General features: G+C 37.7%; 1 protein-coding gene across 1 annotated transcript; it reads left to right on the top strand.

The window, feature by feature from the left end:
- The first annotated feature begins 1,774 nt into the window (after positions 1-1,774).
- Positions 1,775-16,929, top strand: LOC105043591 (uncharacterized). The gene is made up of 11 exons (XM_010921172.4): positions 1,775-1,951; positions 2,394-2,508; positions 2,599-2,678; positions 7,497-7,572; positions 7,669-7,733; positions 7,840-7,902; positions 9,856-9,937; positions 10,036-10,198; positions 15,565-15,639; positions 15,801-16,562; positions 16,651-16,929. The coding sequence occupies exons 1-10, from the start codon at positions 1,856-1,858 to the stop codon at positions 16,546-16,548; spliced, it is 1,563 nt and encodes a 520-aa protein (XP_010919474.1). The 5' UTR covers positions 1,775-1,855; the 3' UTR covers positions 16,549-16,562; positions 16,651-16,929.
- Positions 16,930-17,094: the final 165 nt, after the last annotated feature.

Here is a 17,094-nt window from a genome sequence, read left to right as displayed (position 1 = left end):
CTAATCTTTTATTGCTTGAAAAAAAAAAGCCTAATTTTTTAAAAAGACAGATGAAAAATGCTTTCAGAATATTCAAATTTTGGGTTTTTCCTATGCCATCGATTCAATGAGATGATAAATTCCATTCTCTGGCGAGAGACAAGTATGCTTGATTGTAGCACATGTTACATTTCATGGCTCATCTTAAGAGAGCAAAGGAGAACTTCTAGATCAGTACTTATTGGAAATACGTAGAAGGTCATAAAGCTTATCAAGAAAAGCCCCCCTTCCAGAACTCTGTTCATGATACCTCCCTTGGCCATCTAAGGAAAAGAGAAACATGCTCCATGTAACAAGGGTTCTAATGTCGCTAGACTTACTCAAGTAGGTAACGTGTGATGCATGTGAGGGGTGCTATAGATGGCCAGAACCTCGGAGCCATCTTATAACTGGGGCAAAGTGAAATCTCTGGGGCCCAAACGCATGGAGAAGGTATGAAAGTTATGAAACTTCGGATCAAGAGAAGGTTATTTTATAAGGAACAATAAAAAGTGGAGCGTTCCGCAACTACTTTGCTTTTGCAGGACGAGAACCATAATGGTAGTCGACACATGAAAGGTTTCATCAGGCAAAATAAGGTGTTAAAAAAAGTGTTATCGGATATTTTAGATATTTGACGATCAAGTTAAAAATTTACAATGAATAATAATAATAATAATAATAATAATAATAATAATAATAATAATAATAATAATAATAATAATAATAATAATAATAATTAATAATAATAATAATAATTAATTATTATTATTATGTAAAAAGTATTGGAGTTTTGTCAACTCAATTTTTGAAATGAGTTTTGTTATTTATTAAAAGAAATCTTTTTTATATTAAATTATATTATTAATATATAATATTATTATATTTTTATAATTAAAATTTATTTATATAAATAATTAAAAATTTGAAGTGATTTAAGAATTTGAATGAATATTATTTTATTATTTAGATATATTTTTTTAATCTAATCAGATCTACAAAAAATTATTTTATACATTCAGTCCGCACAATATCGAGTCATCATTGCCGGGTCTTCAACTAGTTATTAATAAATTTGATAGTTTAGAGTTTTGTATGGTCAGTTTTTTTTTATTTTAAAATAAAATTATTTATCATGATAACATATATGATATTATTTTGATACTATATTTGGAGTAGAATGTTGTTTTCCAGCGTGGAAGGGCACATATTGATAGGTTTGTTCTCACTCAAATGACCAAAAGGTCGGAGCCCGTTTACAATTATTTTTGTTTTATATGATAAATTAATATTTGATAATATTATATATCCGTTCTTTTGAAAGCCATGGCTATAAAATTTTAAAAATTAAAGATCAATATGGGACTCTAATTAGAATGATGCACAACCACCTCTTTCACACCCAGTGCTGCATTAAAATTTAAACATGATGTGCCTATGCATCATTAAAACATGTCAACCCAAAAAATTAAAAATATCACAAGACAAACCAATATGGCATCATAACCATTTGTTCATTTTTAACAAAACACATCCATGGATGCTAATTAATGATTTTATAATACGCAATTAGTTTTTTCAAAAAATAAAGATAGAGGATATATTAATCCTTAGGCCTGGGTCTGCGTCCAGTCTGTACGATCGTCCGATCGTGGAACCTGGGGAACGTCGTATCTCACCGTTGGTTATAAATCGGACGCGTGTCAAACGGCCGATCTGGACCGCGTTTTCGGCTCGACGCGTCTTACATAAGGCCCTTTCCCCATTGGCTCTTCTCTCCAACGGGGGTTCGGCCTCCTCTCCCTATCGCCCTTCATCGACCACCACCGCTTCGAAGATGGGAGACTACGGCGATGCCATGATGCGCAATAACGCCGCCGTCCAGGCGCGCACGAAAGCCCAGAACCGAGCTAACGTGCTTCAGCTCAAGCTGGTACTCTCTCTTTCTATCACCATCTTTCTTTTTGTTCTTTCCCAAAACCCTAATTCTTCTGGCTCTCGCTCTCATGGATCTCGTTTTTCTTTATTGCGATCTGATTCGATCACGATAATCCTGTGGTTCGGGATTTCATCCAGCACTAGTTTTTGGTGATCGATTTAATTCTGTTTTGTTATCAAGAATTTATTGGATTCGTATTAAATCGATCTTTTTTTTAAAAAAAAATCAGTAGATTTTGTTGTTTCAATAATTCAAGTACTTTGATTTGTTTGAACAAATTGGTGATTTTTCTTTTTATTTATTTATTTTTGTTTCTTTTTCTTTTGGGTGACGAACAATTTTAGGGATTGTTTACGGCAGTTCTCTCTTAATTCGACTTGCTATAATGAGTTACGTGTTTTTTTTCGTTGGCCCGTGGTGGTTTGTTTTGGTGCAGATTGGGCAGAGTCATCCTACTGGCCTTACCGCCAATCTTTTGAAGCTTTTTGAGCCCCGACCTCCTTTGGAGTATAAACCTCCTATTGAGAAGAGGAAATGCCCCTCATATACAGGTATGTTTTCTTTCTGCTGTTAATTGTGGCTCATTGCTTGGGGCTAATGAAGTTGATACTTTGAGGTATTGACCGGGACTTTCTTTGCAGGGATGGCACAATTTGTGAGTCATTTTGCCGAGCCTGGGGATCCTGAATATGCTCCACCCGTCGAAAAGGGTGAAACCCCCGTAGGTTTTCCCTTGAAATGTTATAACTTAGATACATGTGATTTTTGCCTGTTACCTTCTTACAGCAGCAGTACTTTGGAATTTCTCATCTTATCATAGCGTGGGCCTTTTTCTTTGCTTTCAGATAATATGATTCTTCTTTTCTTTTCTCTAATGAGGAAAGACAAAAGACTAAAACTCAAATGTGCACAACATTGCATGCAGTTCACTTGATTGATTGTGCTCCTGGGCTGTTTGCAATGCTAGTTCAATGCTGGATATTGTCATTATCCTTGTTGGTGGAGAATTTCTTAACATGATACTTGTTCATGGTTTGCAATATCTATAATACATGGTTTGTGATATCTTTAATATCATTGTTTTTGCCATACATGTTATTTTGTTGCTGCAAGGCTAACAAAAGAGAATGCACTTCTGGCCTTAATCAACAAGCCTTCTATAATTTTTATGGGGGTTTGGATTATATGGATCACAAAAGGATTGATTAAAGTATAAAATTACTAATGATTTATTTCTAGCAGATACAAGCTTTTCAGATTGCATGAATTCTTGGATAGGCAACTTGAGAAAGAGTGAGACTTACCATGACACTTAGTAAGGTAGAGAGCTTTTTTTCTTTCTTTTTCCTAATGAAGAAAAGGAATCAATTTAGGTGTGCATCCAATAGCATCCAATTCAGCATCTATGAATCAGGCACTAGGGTTGCAAGCGAGTTCAGTCAAGCCAAGTGGTATATTTTTCAGCCTTGACTTGTCATACGAGAGTGATGTTTGAGCTCATGTTGAACTTCAGCTAAGCTTGACAACCTCTATTGGAGCCTAGCTTTTTTGTGGACTGAACTGAGCTTTAACAAGCTCCTTATCAAGCCTAAAGTGTCTTTAGGCTACGTTCATTTATGAGCCAATATTTAAAAGAAAATTGTTCAATATTGACTAATTTCTTATGCTGGTTTATGAAGATAGGCTTGAGATTTGCACCTAGTGAAGCCCTACAACCATTGGGGCTTCCTAAACATGCAAAGCACCAGTATTTCCTCGGAGTCATGGCCGCATCCAATACATAGTTAATATAAAAACATGCCTCAAATACAGCTTGATCGAGGCTGGACATTTCGCTAAGCATGCAATAAAAAAAAAAAAATTGTACCAAATAAGTCAAGGATATGGTTGACATACTCTCCTACTGGGTCCAAAACCTTGGGCCCTGCTTGCAAGGCATAATAGGGTCAGAATAAGAAAGTTGTTTCACCGTATTTTGTCCAAACAGCCAACATGGCTCAATAGAATTTGTTTATCCTCTGACAAGGAATAAACCCCCTGTCACATGGTATCAGCAACTCCATGAGAAGCGAAATTGCTACTCCACCTGAATAGAGGAATCTTGTTCCCCTTACCTACCTTTAACCTTATCCACCATTCAATCTGACCTAAAAGTGGGAGGATGATTTTATTTTTGTGATACAATTCAAATCTATCTTGAAATCCAATGTATTTATTCCCAACCAAACACCAAAATATGCCCTATTCTGTGGAATAAGTCCTATTGCTCTATGATACATGACAAAACCTTCCCCTAGCCCCCTCCAAATCTTGTTCTGCATTCAAATTTAGAGATTGACGCGTTATGAGTTGTTTTATGTTAACTAATTTACAACACCAACATTCACAATCTATTACCTGAACCCCTTTTAGCATCTACCAAACCTAAGCAACTGAAAGGAGGAGAGAAAGCAGGTTTGGAAAATAAGGGATGAAGACTCACAATTTTTAGAATTTTTAATAAACAAAATAGCTATTAATGTTTGACATATATAGTATAATCATATATCACAAAATGTAATAAAAATATTATTTCAGAAGTTTCCAGTGATTTGTGCAGCTTTGAATTCTTATACTCTTCAAAATTATCATCAAATTATGTTTTATAACATTGAGATTGAACCACTGATAGGCTGATAGCTAGCTCTGTGAAATGCGTGGCTCCCTATCAAAAGCATGTAGAACTCTAGATTGTGTACCTCCATGGTAAGGAATCAAACCCTTCAAGTTGTGTGCCTATGTGCAATAAAGCTACCTATGAAACAAGCTATGCATGAACAACTGGGCCTCACCCAATCACAAGCTCATTCAAGTTTGATTCATCTAAGAAATTAGCCAACCTTGATCAATTTTCTTTGAGACCTCGGCTCATAAACTTGGTGCATGTGTTATCTATTAATGGTAAAATATTAGAAAAGTGTAGAGGAAAAGTTTAAGGGTAGTGGATGACAGATTTACAACTATTGTTCCATGAATTGGAGCTTTAGCAATACAGAAAGCATATAAACAAATGATAAATGGAGATCATGGATTACAATGTCCTGTTCCCTGCTTTTGCCAATCTCATATTAACATATTGTGCTATTGATGTGCATAATCATATGCTATGATTCATTTCTGTAAAAAATAATGATTAGTGTTTTTGTTGGTATTAGTTCCTTGACAGGTGGCATGGGCTGCCATGCTTGATTTAGCTATATAGATGCTTGTATTATTTCCATGTTTGATCAATGTGATTTGCACACTGGAGTATTAATCAATGCATACCAACACCTAAATTTTTAATAGAGATGAGGATGATGAGCATAGATGTGCCATAAAAACAGGGATGAAATTAGAAATGTAAGAAATTGGGAAGCCTAAAGTTTATTCATTGTGGATAAACTTCTAGGATACAGATTGACAAAATTTTGTCTATGTCGTGGATAGTTTTTATTGTGCTAGTATGATAATGTCCATGATAAAGCACGTAAAATGATCATGATGTGGACATGTTAAAGTATGTATAGATTGAATATTAATAAATTTTGATGCTCAGATCATAGCAAAACATGGTTTCATACAATTTTAATTGTACATTATTGTATCCACCTGATGAATAGGTTAGAGATCACCAAATATGTGATTTTTGGTCTCTAGGCATTTTTAGTTGCATAGATCATGATTAATGGTGTGGATTTTTGACTTGGGTTTGTGATTGTTAATTTTCAACCTGAGATGAGTAGATACCCTCACCTCTCGATAGGAGAGCAATCATCTTATGTATATATACATATGTACATATATGCATGTATGTATGCACATATAATATACACACACATATGTATATATCCTTGTTTAGCCATAGCAAATCCTACTTTTTCAAGGTTTGTCATAATGCCATATCTATATCATTTCATTTCCATATTTGTATCCATATCCATGCTTCATAGCTTCTAGTTTTCTTAGTGGATATGAGTCTAAGATGGCAACACAAATCGGGAAAGATCCTTAACCTGCTTTGGCATAGCCTAGGCCTTGGATCTTATAAACTAATTCTTGAGGCTGTGCTTAACATGGTCAAGGAGGCTGTTGGTCTTGATAAGGTTGGAGCACCAGTGCAAGCAGACCATGGAGATTAAGCCATTTAGAGTAGATGCCACTTTGATTGATCAGACTAGAAAGAGGATGTGTTGCAAATTGCAAACAATGTCGAATATTTCTCAGTTATCTGGGGTTCCCTATCTGCCAGGAGATTTCGTTTCAGAACATTTTACTTATTTGCAAAACCCCATCCCTCTAGAATCCCCCAAACCATTTTTTTCATGGCTCGTGTAAATCCTTGTGTAGAGTTGCTGAAATTTCTCGTGTGCAACACGAGCCAGTTCTGTGTGCTCATTATCAGAAGTAGTGGGTCTTCTCAATTGTTAAATAATTTCCCACCTCATCTCCAAGATCTTGCTTTGATGGACAATTTTAATTTGAATCAAGCTAAATGCAGTAATAATTTGTTACTTATGAAAAAAATTTAAAATGTAAATATTTCATGTTGATTTTTATTTGACCAGCAAGGGCTGGCCAAAGGGATATGCAATGCTGCTCCTTTCTGCTTCTGTTTGCACCGTGGATAATTATTTGTTTTTGCATGCAGATGTGTCTGTTGGTGTGGTAGAGGGTTGTGGTTTGCGCATGTGGGAGGGGGAGTATTTTTATGTGTCTGGTTGGACTTTGATTGGTGAGATGTTGCATGGTATGCCATGTGAATGTGCTATGCATGAGTGTGGATGTGCATGTGAGCATCTTGTTTATGGTGTTAGTTTCAGATTTTTTTTTTATTTAATTTTTTTTTTTGTTGTGGGGGGTGGGGAGGTGTGTGTGGGGAATATGCACTCATAGAAGCAGCATGATTTTACAGCCCTTGAAATATGCATGTTCTCATGAGCTAGTAAAATGTGACTTTATTGGATCACATATTTACTTGTTTATGCTGCAATTGATAGTAAATGTTGATTCTAGGTGCCTTTAGCTGGCATTAAAGTACCCAATAATCTGAGTTATCTCGATCAGCTTGTCTTTCCAAACTATCTCATGGACATCAAGCTGCTGAACCCCAGGCTAAATAGCATGATTTTTTTCCCACTCCAGAATCAGTTGAGTTTATGAAAATAGCTATGAACTAGTGTTATGTATGAGATAATTTATTAGTGGAATTGAATGCATGTGATAACCTCCATGGCTAATATTCCTGATGAGACTATTCATGTTGAATCACGTGACTATGCCAGGTATTTCTAGTTCTATTTTGCTTTTTTCTGTATACAAGTAGTTTTCTGCAAGAAGGCTTGCCTGGATTTGCTGATGTTAGTTCTATTATTGGCATCATACTGAGCCTTAGTACACTTGACATATGGGAACATGTAGAATTATGCATGCAGGGGCAAAAAAAAAAAAAAAAAATCCACATGAAATGTGTTGGCTCTGCCTATGTTTATACTGACCTTTTAGCCTTTTTCTGGTACAGGCACAAAGAAGAGCTAGAATCCACAAGCTTCGGCTGGATGAAGGTGCAAGAAAAGCTGCTGAAGAGCTCGAGAAATGTACACCTACCATTCTTGAAAAGAAGTTATGAATAATCAATAATCACATGGTTCTACATTTTGTTGGTAATATGCTTTTTTCCAAATTTTATGCAGATGATCCACATAAAGACCCTAATATAACTGGGGATCCATACAAGACACTGTTTGTGGCAAGGCTTGTGAGTCATTGATTCTTTATTTGCTTCATATCATTTTCCTTCTATAACAATGCTATCTTCATAGGAGATGAGCAATGTCATTGATTATTCTGAGAACCCTGTGCAGAACTTCGAGACTACTGAGCACAGGATCAAAAGGGAGTTTGAAGCTTATGGGCCAATCAAACGGGTAAGTGTACTAGAGCAATCCCAATGGAAGCTGAAGTTATTGATCTTGGGTAAGGAGTTCAGTCATTCTAACTGGTAAAAACTAAAAGAAGGTTTATCTGACACTACTTTTGCTTTGCCTTCCTGGAAGTTTTAGCGTCCTACTTCTGCTTTGAGGACTTGAAAGTGATTTAAAATTTTTCTTTTTGGTGTCATTAATATTACAGTCTTGATCAAAATCAGGAAATATACTGGTATGCTTTTTTGTTTTTAAATCACCTGGAGCTTGACATACAGGGGGAGAATAGGAATTGTTTAACAGTATCTGATCTAGTTATTTTATGTATCGGCCTCCTTTTAACTTTTTCTACTTGCAAGATCTTTATCTAAGGTTGATTGTTTGTGCACTTGGGCCAAGTGGTCATGCTCATGTTCTTTTCTACACGCCATATGAAAAAATAATATGGGCTTTCCTGGCAAAATTACAGTCCTGGCAAAATTATAATCCTTCCACATCAACATGTTTTTTGGGACTTCAGTTTTTGATTCTATTTTAACAGGCACGAAAGAAAATGCTGGACATTTTTTGACTGTTGTATTATTAGTGCTAGAAATTTGGTAAGTCAGGTATTTTTCTTGAATATGGTGGTGTCAGTTTGTTGCATTTCTGCCGCCTGTGCTGAGTTCTCTTTTTGCACTTCAGTAGTGAACTGAATCTTATTAAGGAACCTGTAAGATTTGCTAGATAAAGGAGTAGGGAGTTATGGCAGGTGAGTTTGCCTTGAGATGTCGACGTTAGTTTGGTCATATCTGTGTTGCTTTGGTAAAATTTTTAATACATGATTGATGGATGCTATTTAGAGGTCCACAAGACTTGTTGGGTGGACAGGTTTGGAGTACTGCAGGTAAATTCACCAGTTTGCTGTGCTTCCATGATAAGTTCTTATTATTTGATGCTGTATACCAATCATTTGAGGATTGAGACAACATCTTAGCTTTCAATAGAAGGTGTATGGTAAGCTATGCAAGAAGACTGTAGCAAGGGTATTATCTATAATATTTTGCCAATAAAAATCCGTAATCAGTATTATCTATAATTTTTGCCAATAAAAATCCGCGATCAGCCCCAGAGTTGCCAGAAGATATGTAAGTTCAAATAATGCAGCAAGAAATGAAGCGAGAGACACTTCAGTTCATCTTGCAGTATCAACTTATCCACAGGAAGGAGATAAATTTATGAAACAGGAAGTCTAATTTGATAATTTATTGGGTAAATAATTTTGCTGTTTACAATAACTAGCCCCAAGTATAATTGGGTACCGTTCTATTCTTCAAATGTTATTACGTTGGTGTGCTGCAATCGGTAAGGGAAAGCTTTAAACTTAAGGTGAGCAGAATGGTAACCATCTCCATTTTCAAGTGTTCATCTCCCTGTCTTTATCCCTTGGATTATCTGATGCTGCATGAACATTCAACACTTTTCAGGAGTACTAGCAACTTCCTCCCCTCTTATTTGATTGTAACTTTGTAACTGTTCTGCTGCTACTAAAATTTTTGTCTTCTGGTTACAAAGGCCAATTGAAAAATCTGTGCGATCCTCGGGATATCCTGGTATTTTCTTCATTTTTCGTAGTGTATCTATTCTTTTTTTTTTTTTTTCCAAAAAATTCCCTGGTAAGGGGTTGGTAAATATATTGCACACCTGGCAAATGGTCACATACATCAGTATTTCTGCCAACATGATTGATATGGTGGGATTCGTTCTGCATGGCGAAGCTGTACACCTTAAAAGGTGAGCACGGCTGGTGAGGCATGGTGCCTGTCTGTCGTGCCATTTAGGATTTACAATTCTTAAAAACTCTTTTTGTATATATGACGTATAATTGATTATCCATCCAAAATTTTTGTTGTTTTTGGAAACATCTACATCTGTTTACTAATAATTTCACAATACATTGTGTTACGAGCATTTCAGGTCCGGCTGATTACTGATAAGGTGACAAATAAGCCTAGAGGATACGCCTTCATCGAATATATGCATACTCGAGATATGAAAAGTGTGTCAACGTTATTCCTGAAAAAATAACATCCAAAATTATTTTACTGTATTTAGTGCACTATTTGTACCTTTATGCTGATATGCATCATCATGCAGCTGCTTACAAGCAAGCTGATGGGAGGAAAGTGGATAATAAAAGAGTACTTGTGGATGTTGAGCGTGGTAGAACTGTTCCAAATTGGCGACCTCGAAGATTGGGTGGAGGACTTGGATCAACCAGGATAGGAGGTGAAGAGGTTAATCAGAAGTATTCTGGCAGGTAAATTATTATTTTTTTATCTGCTTTTATTTTAAAATTGTTATGAAATAAACAAAATAGTTCAGCCTATTCTCTCTCTCTCTCTCTCTCTCTCTCTATATATATATATATATATATATATATATATATATCTATATATATATATGTATGTATGTATATGTATGTATATGTATGTATTGTGCATGTCTGTGTGCTTGTGTATATGTTTTAGATGTTGATATATGTCACATCTCGTTTGTTTCTGAATATTTGAAGATCACCCTCACTGGGTAGTTTCATTTTCCCCCAAACTACTTTTTGTAGCTGGTGCCATGTTTTTTTGTAGTGTTACTCAAACCATGCATCACTTGGTGCAATGTTTTAAAAAACTGGTACTTGTACCTGTGTTAATAGCTTGCTTGTGTGGTGCTGTGCTGACACATAGTATGCTTTAATGTGCTAGTACAACTACAATTAGGGTAGTACATGTGTTGGAATGATCATGTCTCGTACTGGTTTCGATACCTTATGGATATGATTAGGTATGATCCATTAAATTCATGATTTGGAGTCTCTTAACTTGTACAAGGATGAAAGACCATTATGTTGACCAATGTTATAATACCATGTTAAAATATTAATTTTAGAAAGAATACATTTTTGGTATCTGATACTTGTTCAAAATAATTGCAGGTTGCTTGTGTGAGACAAACTTGTTTCATGTTTCTTTCTAGAATTGGAAATTGTAAAATAAATATGTTGTGCCCTAGAAATTTTGCTGGTCTTTTTAATGATGTGCACTAGCTTTGTAAGTATCAAAACAGGGGAGTTAGGATGGAACCTTGCACCCTAGACAAGCTTGTTTCACGTTTCTAAAGTAAAACAGAATACCTAACAGCTTTCCTAAATTATTAACATGTCTAACTCTATATTTAAGTGCACAAAAAGCCAGACAAATTTTCAAATCACAATCTCAAGGAGTCTACCGTTCCTATCCAGCTTGACCTAAAGTAGTGCCTTAAGATGATCTTCCTACTCAAATTCATAACTCACCACTAAAATAAGCCCAAAGTATATGGTAAGAGAATTACTAAAACATATGAAGTCCTAACCTTTGCCCAGAAGTCATAACTGCAAGACTTTTAAGACTCAATAAGATAATTTATCTAAAACTAAAGCCTAAGAAGTTTAAATAAATAATGTAAGTCTAGACTAAACCTAAACTACATCTCCTTCTCAACTTATAACATTGAAAATATGTCGGGCTTGGACGTGGTAACCCTTCGCCTAGAGTTGTGATCGCTGTTGTAGGTGGTCAAAATAAATCTAATTCACTACTATGTAGTTAGGGTGAATCAGGATCGTATCCATAGGGATCGTGTTAGTTACGTTTGAGAGATTTAGATTTAAGTTGAAGAAGAGTAAAAATTGATTAATTACATGACTACTAAATAAGCAAGCAAGTAAATGAACAACTTAATTAAATATTTTCTTCAAGTATGAGAGAAGTTTCTCAGAATCTCAACCGTTTTTTTGTTCGACAACTGGTACCATCTTAATATGCTCTTGGATTGATATCTAATCAATAAAGATATAATCTATCTTAGAGAGCACGGTCCGTCCCCTTGGATCACGGCCCGTCCCTTAAAGTTATAGGCTAGTCAAAATTGTTTAGATATATAAATCAATAAATCTATGATCGATTTTCGAGCATAGCCTATCTCGCTGAGTACGGATCGTATTCGTAGATCACAATCTGTCTCTACGTAGTCATAGGATATTCAAAGACTCTATCATAGTAGAAATTAAAAACACAATAAGTAAAAGATATGCATAAAGATGAAGAAATAAGGCCAAACCTTTTATTGCATAATAAGAAGAAATACAAAAGATGGAGAAATAAAAACACTGTCATTACAAGTAGTCTAGCAATTTTCTGAGAAGATGGAGAACTAGCCAGCCATGGAGATGTTGAAGGTTGAAATCTGTTGCATCTTTGGACTCTTGAAGGTGCTCTTTTCGCCCATGGATCCTTTAGATTTTAGATATGAACCTTTCTCTGATATTTGGATGGGTGAAGGGAGAAGGACAGATGGTGGAGATGTTTTGATGGAGGAGAGAAAGAGAGATGGAAGAAGGATGATGATCCCCACAAGGGGGGGTTGAGGACTTCTAGATTGATTCCCCTCTTGTCCTGCCTACATCCCTTTATATAGCTTTTAAACTCCTCCAAAAATTTAGCCACTCCGAGCCTTACGCCTCCCTTTCTTCTTAAAAATAAACAAGTTCCCAAAAAGAAACAATTTCTTTTCTCAAATCCCGCGTATATCCTCCCTTTTGCTCCCAGCCAGTGCGCGTAGCGCGCATCTTCCGCTTTTCTGCGAGCCCACACCTCTTCCTTCCCTAAAAACATTCCCTCTTTTGCCTTATTGCCGCATATGTCCCCTTTTTTTTTTCTGCCTCCACGTGTGTGCCAGCGCCCACGTGAGTCCACATCACTTGTCTTTCTTCTGCCGCGCAAAGCCCACGACCAGCCTCCGCTCCCTGGTTTGCTATGGGTCCCCGCTTCCAGCTTCGCGTGTCGTGCATTCCATTCTCTCGTGCCCAGCTCTCGCACGCATCCATGCGTTAGGCCCCACACATTCGTCCAATGCTTCATGCCGTGGCGCACATAGTCTTATGCGCCTGTGGGTTCACAACCGCATCCCTTCTTTTGCTACAGTGCCCGCACTCCAGTCCATCGTGGGCCTTTAATTTGTGCTTGATTTGAATTTGAGCTAGACTATTTGATTTACTGATTAATTTATGCATAATTTTCTTTACGCAATAATTTCTGCAAAAGAAAGAAAGAAGCATCAAATTCTACATAATAGAGATTAAATAGTACATATTTTAGTGTACTTAATATATTCATCAAGTTGTCGAAGGCTCAAGATGCATTAGAAGCTAAGGTCTCTTAGAGCCTATTTGCAAGGTGCAATGCAAGGCATACACTTTGGCGAAGTAAGGCACAAAAAATATAAATATATGTGTAAACAATAATGCATACATTATTCAAAACATATTAGAAATGAATTATCAATTAAGGAATGCAAAAAATACATGGCATGTTAAATATCAAAAATTCAGATTTAATAAGACAATAACCAGATGGACACATTAACCAGGATGGTGTTACCAAGTATGAACTACATAAAAGTATTAAGCTACAAGAAAGTTAAAATGTTCAAAGATAAATTGTTTGAACCCTAAGTCAAAACATACAACTGATAAAAGCAAACATGCAAGTCCAAAATGCAACTGAGGCCAAGATAACCACTCCTATCATCACAAAAACCTGAATATCTAAAATTCATCATTGTTAATAAGTGCAGCATTATCTTCATCATCATTGGATTTATATTCTCATTTCCCTACTATCTTCCTCTTTGGTCTCATCTAAAGAGTCCTTTTCTTCATGAAGATGATCTGTTGGATTTAGGGCTGGAATTGGGCAACAACAGGTCCAGTTTTTATGCCCAGGCTTGGCCTAAAAAAAAAAAGAATTAGGCTTTGGGCTGGACCAAGTCCAGATTTTTTTTTTTTTATAAAAGCATTCGGCTCGTGCTCAACTTGGCCCAGACCCTAGCTTTTCTCAAAACCCAATTGGCTGGTCTGGAGAGGGGAGAGAGAGATGTGGGGGAGGAGAGGGGGAGAGAGAGGAGTGAGTGGAGAGGGAGCTTGGAGAGGGAAGAGGGAGTTTGGGTGGGAGCAAAGATAGAGGGGAGAGAGATTGGAAGGAAGAGAGGAGAGAGGAGAGAGAGACTGGGCGGGAGAGAAAGAGAGATCAGGAGGGAAGGAGATAGGAGAGAGAGAGAGTGGAGAGCGGGAGAGAGATTCGGTGGGATAGATAAGTGAGGGAAGAGAGATTGGGAGGGAGAGAGGAAAGAGAGCAAATGGGGGGAGAGTTCATATGGGAGAGAGAGGAGAACGGGGAGAGATATCGGGAGGGAGAGAGTAGAGATGGGGAGAGAGATTGAGTGGGAGAGAGGAAGAAAGGAGAGCAGAGAAGGGGGGGCGACAGAGATAGATCAGGTGAGAGAGAGGAGAGAAAGGAGAGGGGGGAGAGTGATAGATTGGGTGGGAGAGAGGAGAAGGGGGAGAAGAGTGGAGAATGAATAGAGTTAGTGGGGGAGAGAGTACCTAAGGAGAGAAGGGGGACAAAGGAGAGTGGGGTCTATTTTGGGCCATGTTCAGGCCTTGTCTTGAACTGAGGCTTTGGTTTGGTTATGAGCTCGAGTTTCAGGTCAAGCTTGGGCCAGGCCAAACTCGGTTTGAAATTCTTTCGGGGCCTATTTTCAGGCCGAAGCCCAACCTAAATTGCCTCGGGCCTAGTCCATGGCTCGTGCTGAAGCCAGCCTGATAGGTCTCGCGTTGGCATGGGTCCAGTTCTAGCCGTAGTTGGATTGAAACTTGGATACTTGCTTTTGACCTCACACTTGCTACTCTTTTCCATTGTTATGTGTTGGCTCTCCAACTCGAGCAGGTCTAGGTACGATGAACCCAATCCCGAATCATTAGAGTCATCATCTATTCCTTCTCCATTGTCTCCATCCATCCTCCTTACAATGAGCCACTCATTGCTATCATCTATGCCCATTAGGGAGATAGGGTCAATAGTCTCACACAACTTGTACCGTTGCTTTACATTTTTGGATCTTATTTATATAACTTATGGTTAGATAGATTGGGCCAGGTATTTTTTATGTCCAGCGTGGAGACCGGTTAATTCAGTTAGCATGCAACCCTTAATATATGTAGGTAGGTTATATGATTTGTGGAATGAGTGATAAGGGGACATACATCTCAGCATAGTTTGAGTTATTAATCCCTCAGCTCATAGAAGAAAACATGAGGAGGTAGCTGTGAAACAGTTTCAAGACCGGTGAAGCTTTCACAATATTTTTATGTGAAAAACATCTTTATTTTTACCTAAACTTTGAGCTTGGACAACTGATACAAGAAAGCATATGAACTATTGACTTCTCACTGCTGACAGTTGTTTTATTCAGACTTTAAGGAAGGTTCATTTGCGAAATAAAATTGCTTCCAGGAGATATTTGTGATTGTCTGCTAATTTTTTCACCACAGCCTGACCTGCTAATTATAGGAAATGTTTGATAATTTCTTCATATTATTTGGGCTGGGCTTCTCAACCTTAAGTTTGTAAGTATCTGCACTGAGATATGAGTTACCGCTTTAATATTTTATTGCATTTAGTCTGTTCCTGGCCTTTGCCTGTTCTTCCTTTTATCTTTTGAATCCATCTTCTTTTCAGGTCTCTGATGATATTCTAATTTGTCTTATTATTTTTTAAGTTTTCTCATGCCTGGGTTCTTTCTGAGCAGGGAGCAACAGCAAGTTGCATCTGGACGTCCTAGATCAGAAGAGCCTAGGTCCAGGGATGACCGCCTTTTGGATCGGTAGAACATTATTGGTTCTGTCTTTTCAGTTGCAAATTTATAATTAGTCATCCAGTATAATTACTCTATTTCTATTGAATACTCTCAGTGGATTCCATTTTCTTTGTTTCTTTCTTTTATCTGTGCTTCATTTATTCATCACTAAATACTTCCTGGGACAGGGAGAAGTCTCGAGAAAGAGGAAGGGAACGTGAGCGAGAGAGGTCACGTGAACGGTCCTATGACAGGACACGGGATCGTGATACCAGAGAAGAAAGGCACCACCACAGAGATCGGGATAGGAATAGGGACAGGGACAGAGACAGGGAAAGAAATCGTGGGCGTGACCGTGATCGGGCCAGTGACAGAGATAGGGAGAGAGACCGTGGCCGTGACTATGACCGAGATCGGGAGCGTGAACGTGATCGTGACCGTCCTCGTGAGAGGGAGCGGGAGAGGGAACGTGACAGAGATTATGACCGGGCAAGTCATGAAAGAGGCCGTGGGCATACACATGAGAGGGATGCTCACTATGATTATATTGAGCCAAAGCATGATAGGGAGATGCCTGGGATGAATGTGAGAGACTTTGATTATGGAGAATCTAATCATGGAAGAGAGTGGTATGATGGGCCTAAGCATGGGCAGGAACATGATTATTATCGGTATGAACAACAGAGAAATCAGGAGCAATATGATTATCAAGAACACCATGGTCTCGGCGATCCTCAGCATGATTTGGAGCATCCTAGGCGACATGATCATGAATACTATGACCATGCCCCCTATGATAAGGTGGATCCTGTCAATTATCACAGTGAATTTAATCGTGCAGGATCTGAATCACGTGAGGAGGGTGAGGCATTCGGTGACCAGGATTATGAGCATCATCGCTCAGAGAGATCACTTTCCCATGAATATGAAAACTGAAGCTTGAACATGCGGTAAGCACTGATGACAAGTCTTATTTTATCTTTTAAACCTTTTGCAGATTTGCCTAGTGATGCTTTATGCCTCTTGCCATGTTTTCAGCTCCTTCAGAATAGAGCCAAAAGGTGGATCTAATGCTGCTGTTCTTGATTGAGAGTTTTATGGTTGGATGATTGACTTGTGGAGTTAGTGATCTTGCAACTAGATGTGTATTTATTGAATGTTGCTTATATGTTGATACTGGTGTGGGTGATGAACAAAGTTGCTGTGGTCATGCATCTTGTTTTCAGTTTTTAGGGACGTAATCGAATTGTCCAGCGGTCGGTGTATAATGCTGAATACTTTCCATTTTGTTCAGCATAGTCTTGGTTGTGACTTGCATTGATTGCTTTTGGAGGTGAGGCATCTGGGGCCTTCGCTGCTTCTCAATTTGCGATATATTGAATGAGCTCATGCAGGTGTATATACACGTGCGCTTATTCAACCTCATCTTCCCCCCAGGAGATGGCTGCTTGGCAATCTGATTGTTTTTGACTTGTAGTAAAT

This window comes from Elaeis guineensis, chromosome 4 (assembly GCF_000442705.2).
Source record: "Elaeis guineensis isolate ETL-2024a chromosome 4, EG11, whole genome shotgun sequence".
Lineage (NCBI taxonomy): Eukaryota > Viridiplantae > Streptophyta > Magnoliopsida > Arecales > Arecaceae > Elaeis > Elaeis guineensis.
Note: the sequence above shows the minus strand (reverse complement) of the source record. Positions and strands in the feature narration are given on the sequence as shown.

Bases quoted from the DNA above. Each gene is read 5' to 3' on its own strand.
- LOC105043591 (XM_010921172.4), top strand. From the start codon at position 1,856: ATGGGAGACTACGGCGATGCCATGATGCGCAATAACGCCGCCGTCCAG. The intron at 2,509-2,598 runs GTATGTTTTCTT...CTTTCTTTGCAG, and splicing joins GAAATGCCCCTCATATACAG to GGATGGCACAATTTGTGAGT. The intron at 7,903-9,855 runs GTAAGTGTACTA...CGAGCATTTCAG, and splicing joins CTTATGGGCCAATCAAACGG to GTCCGGCTGATTACTGATAA.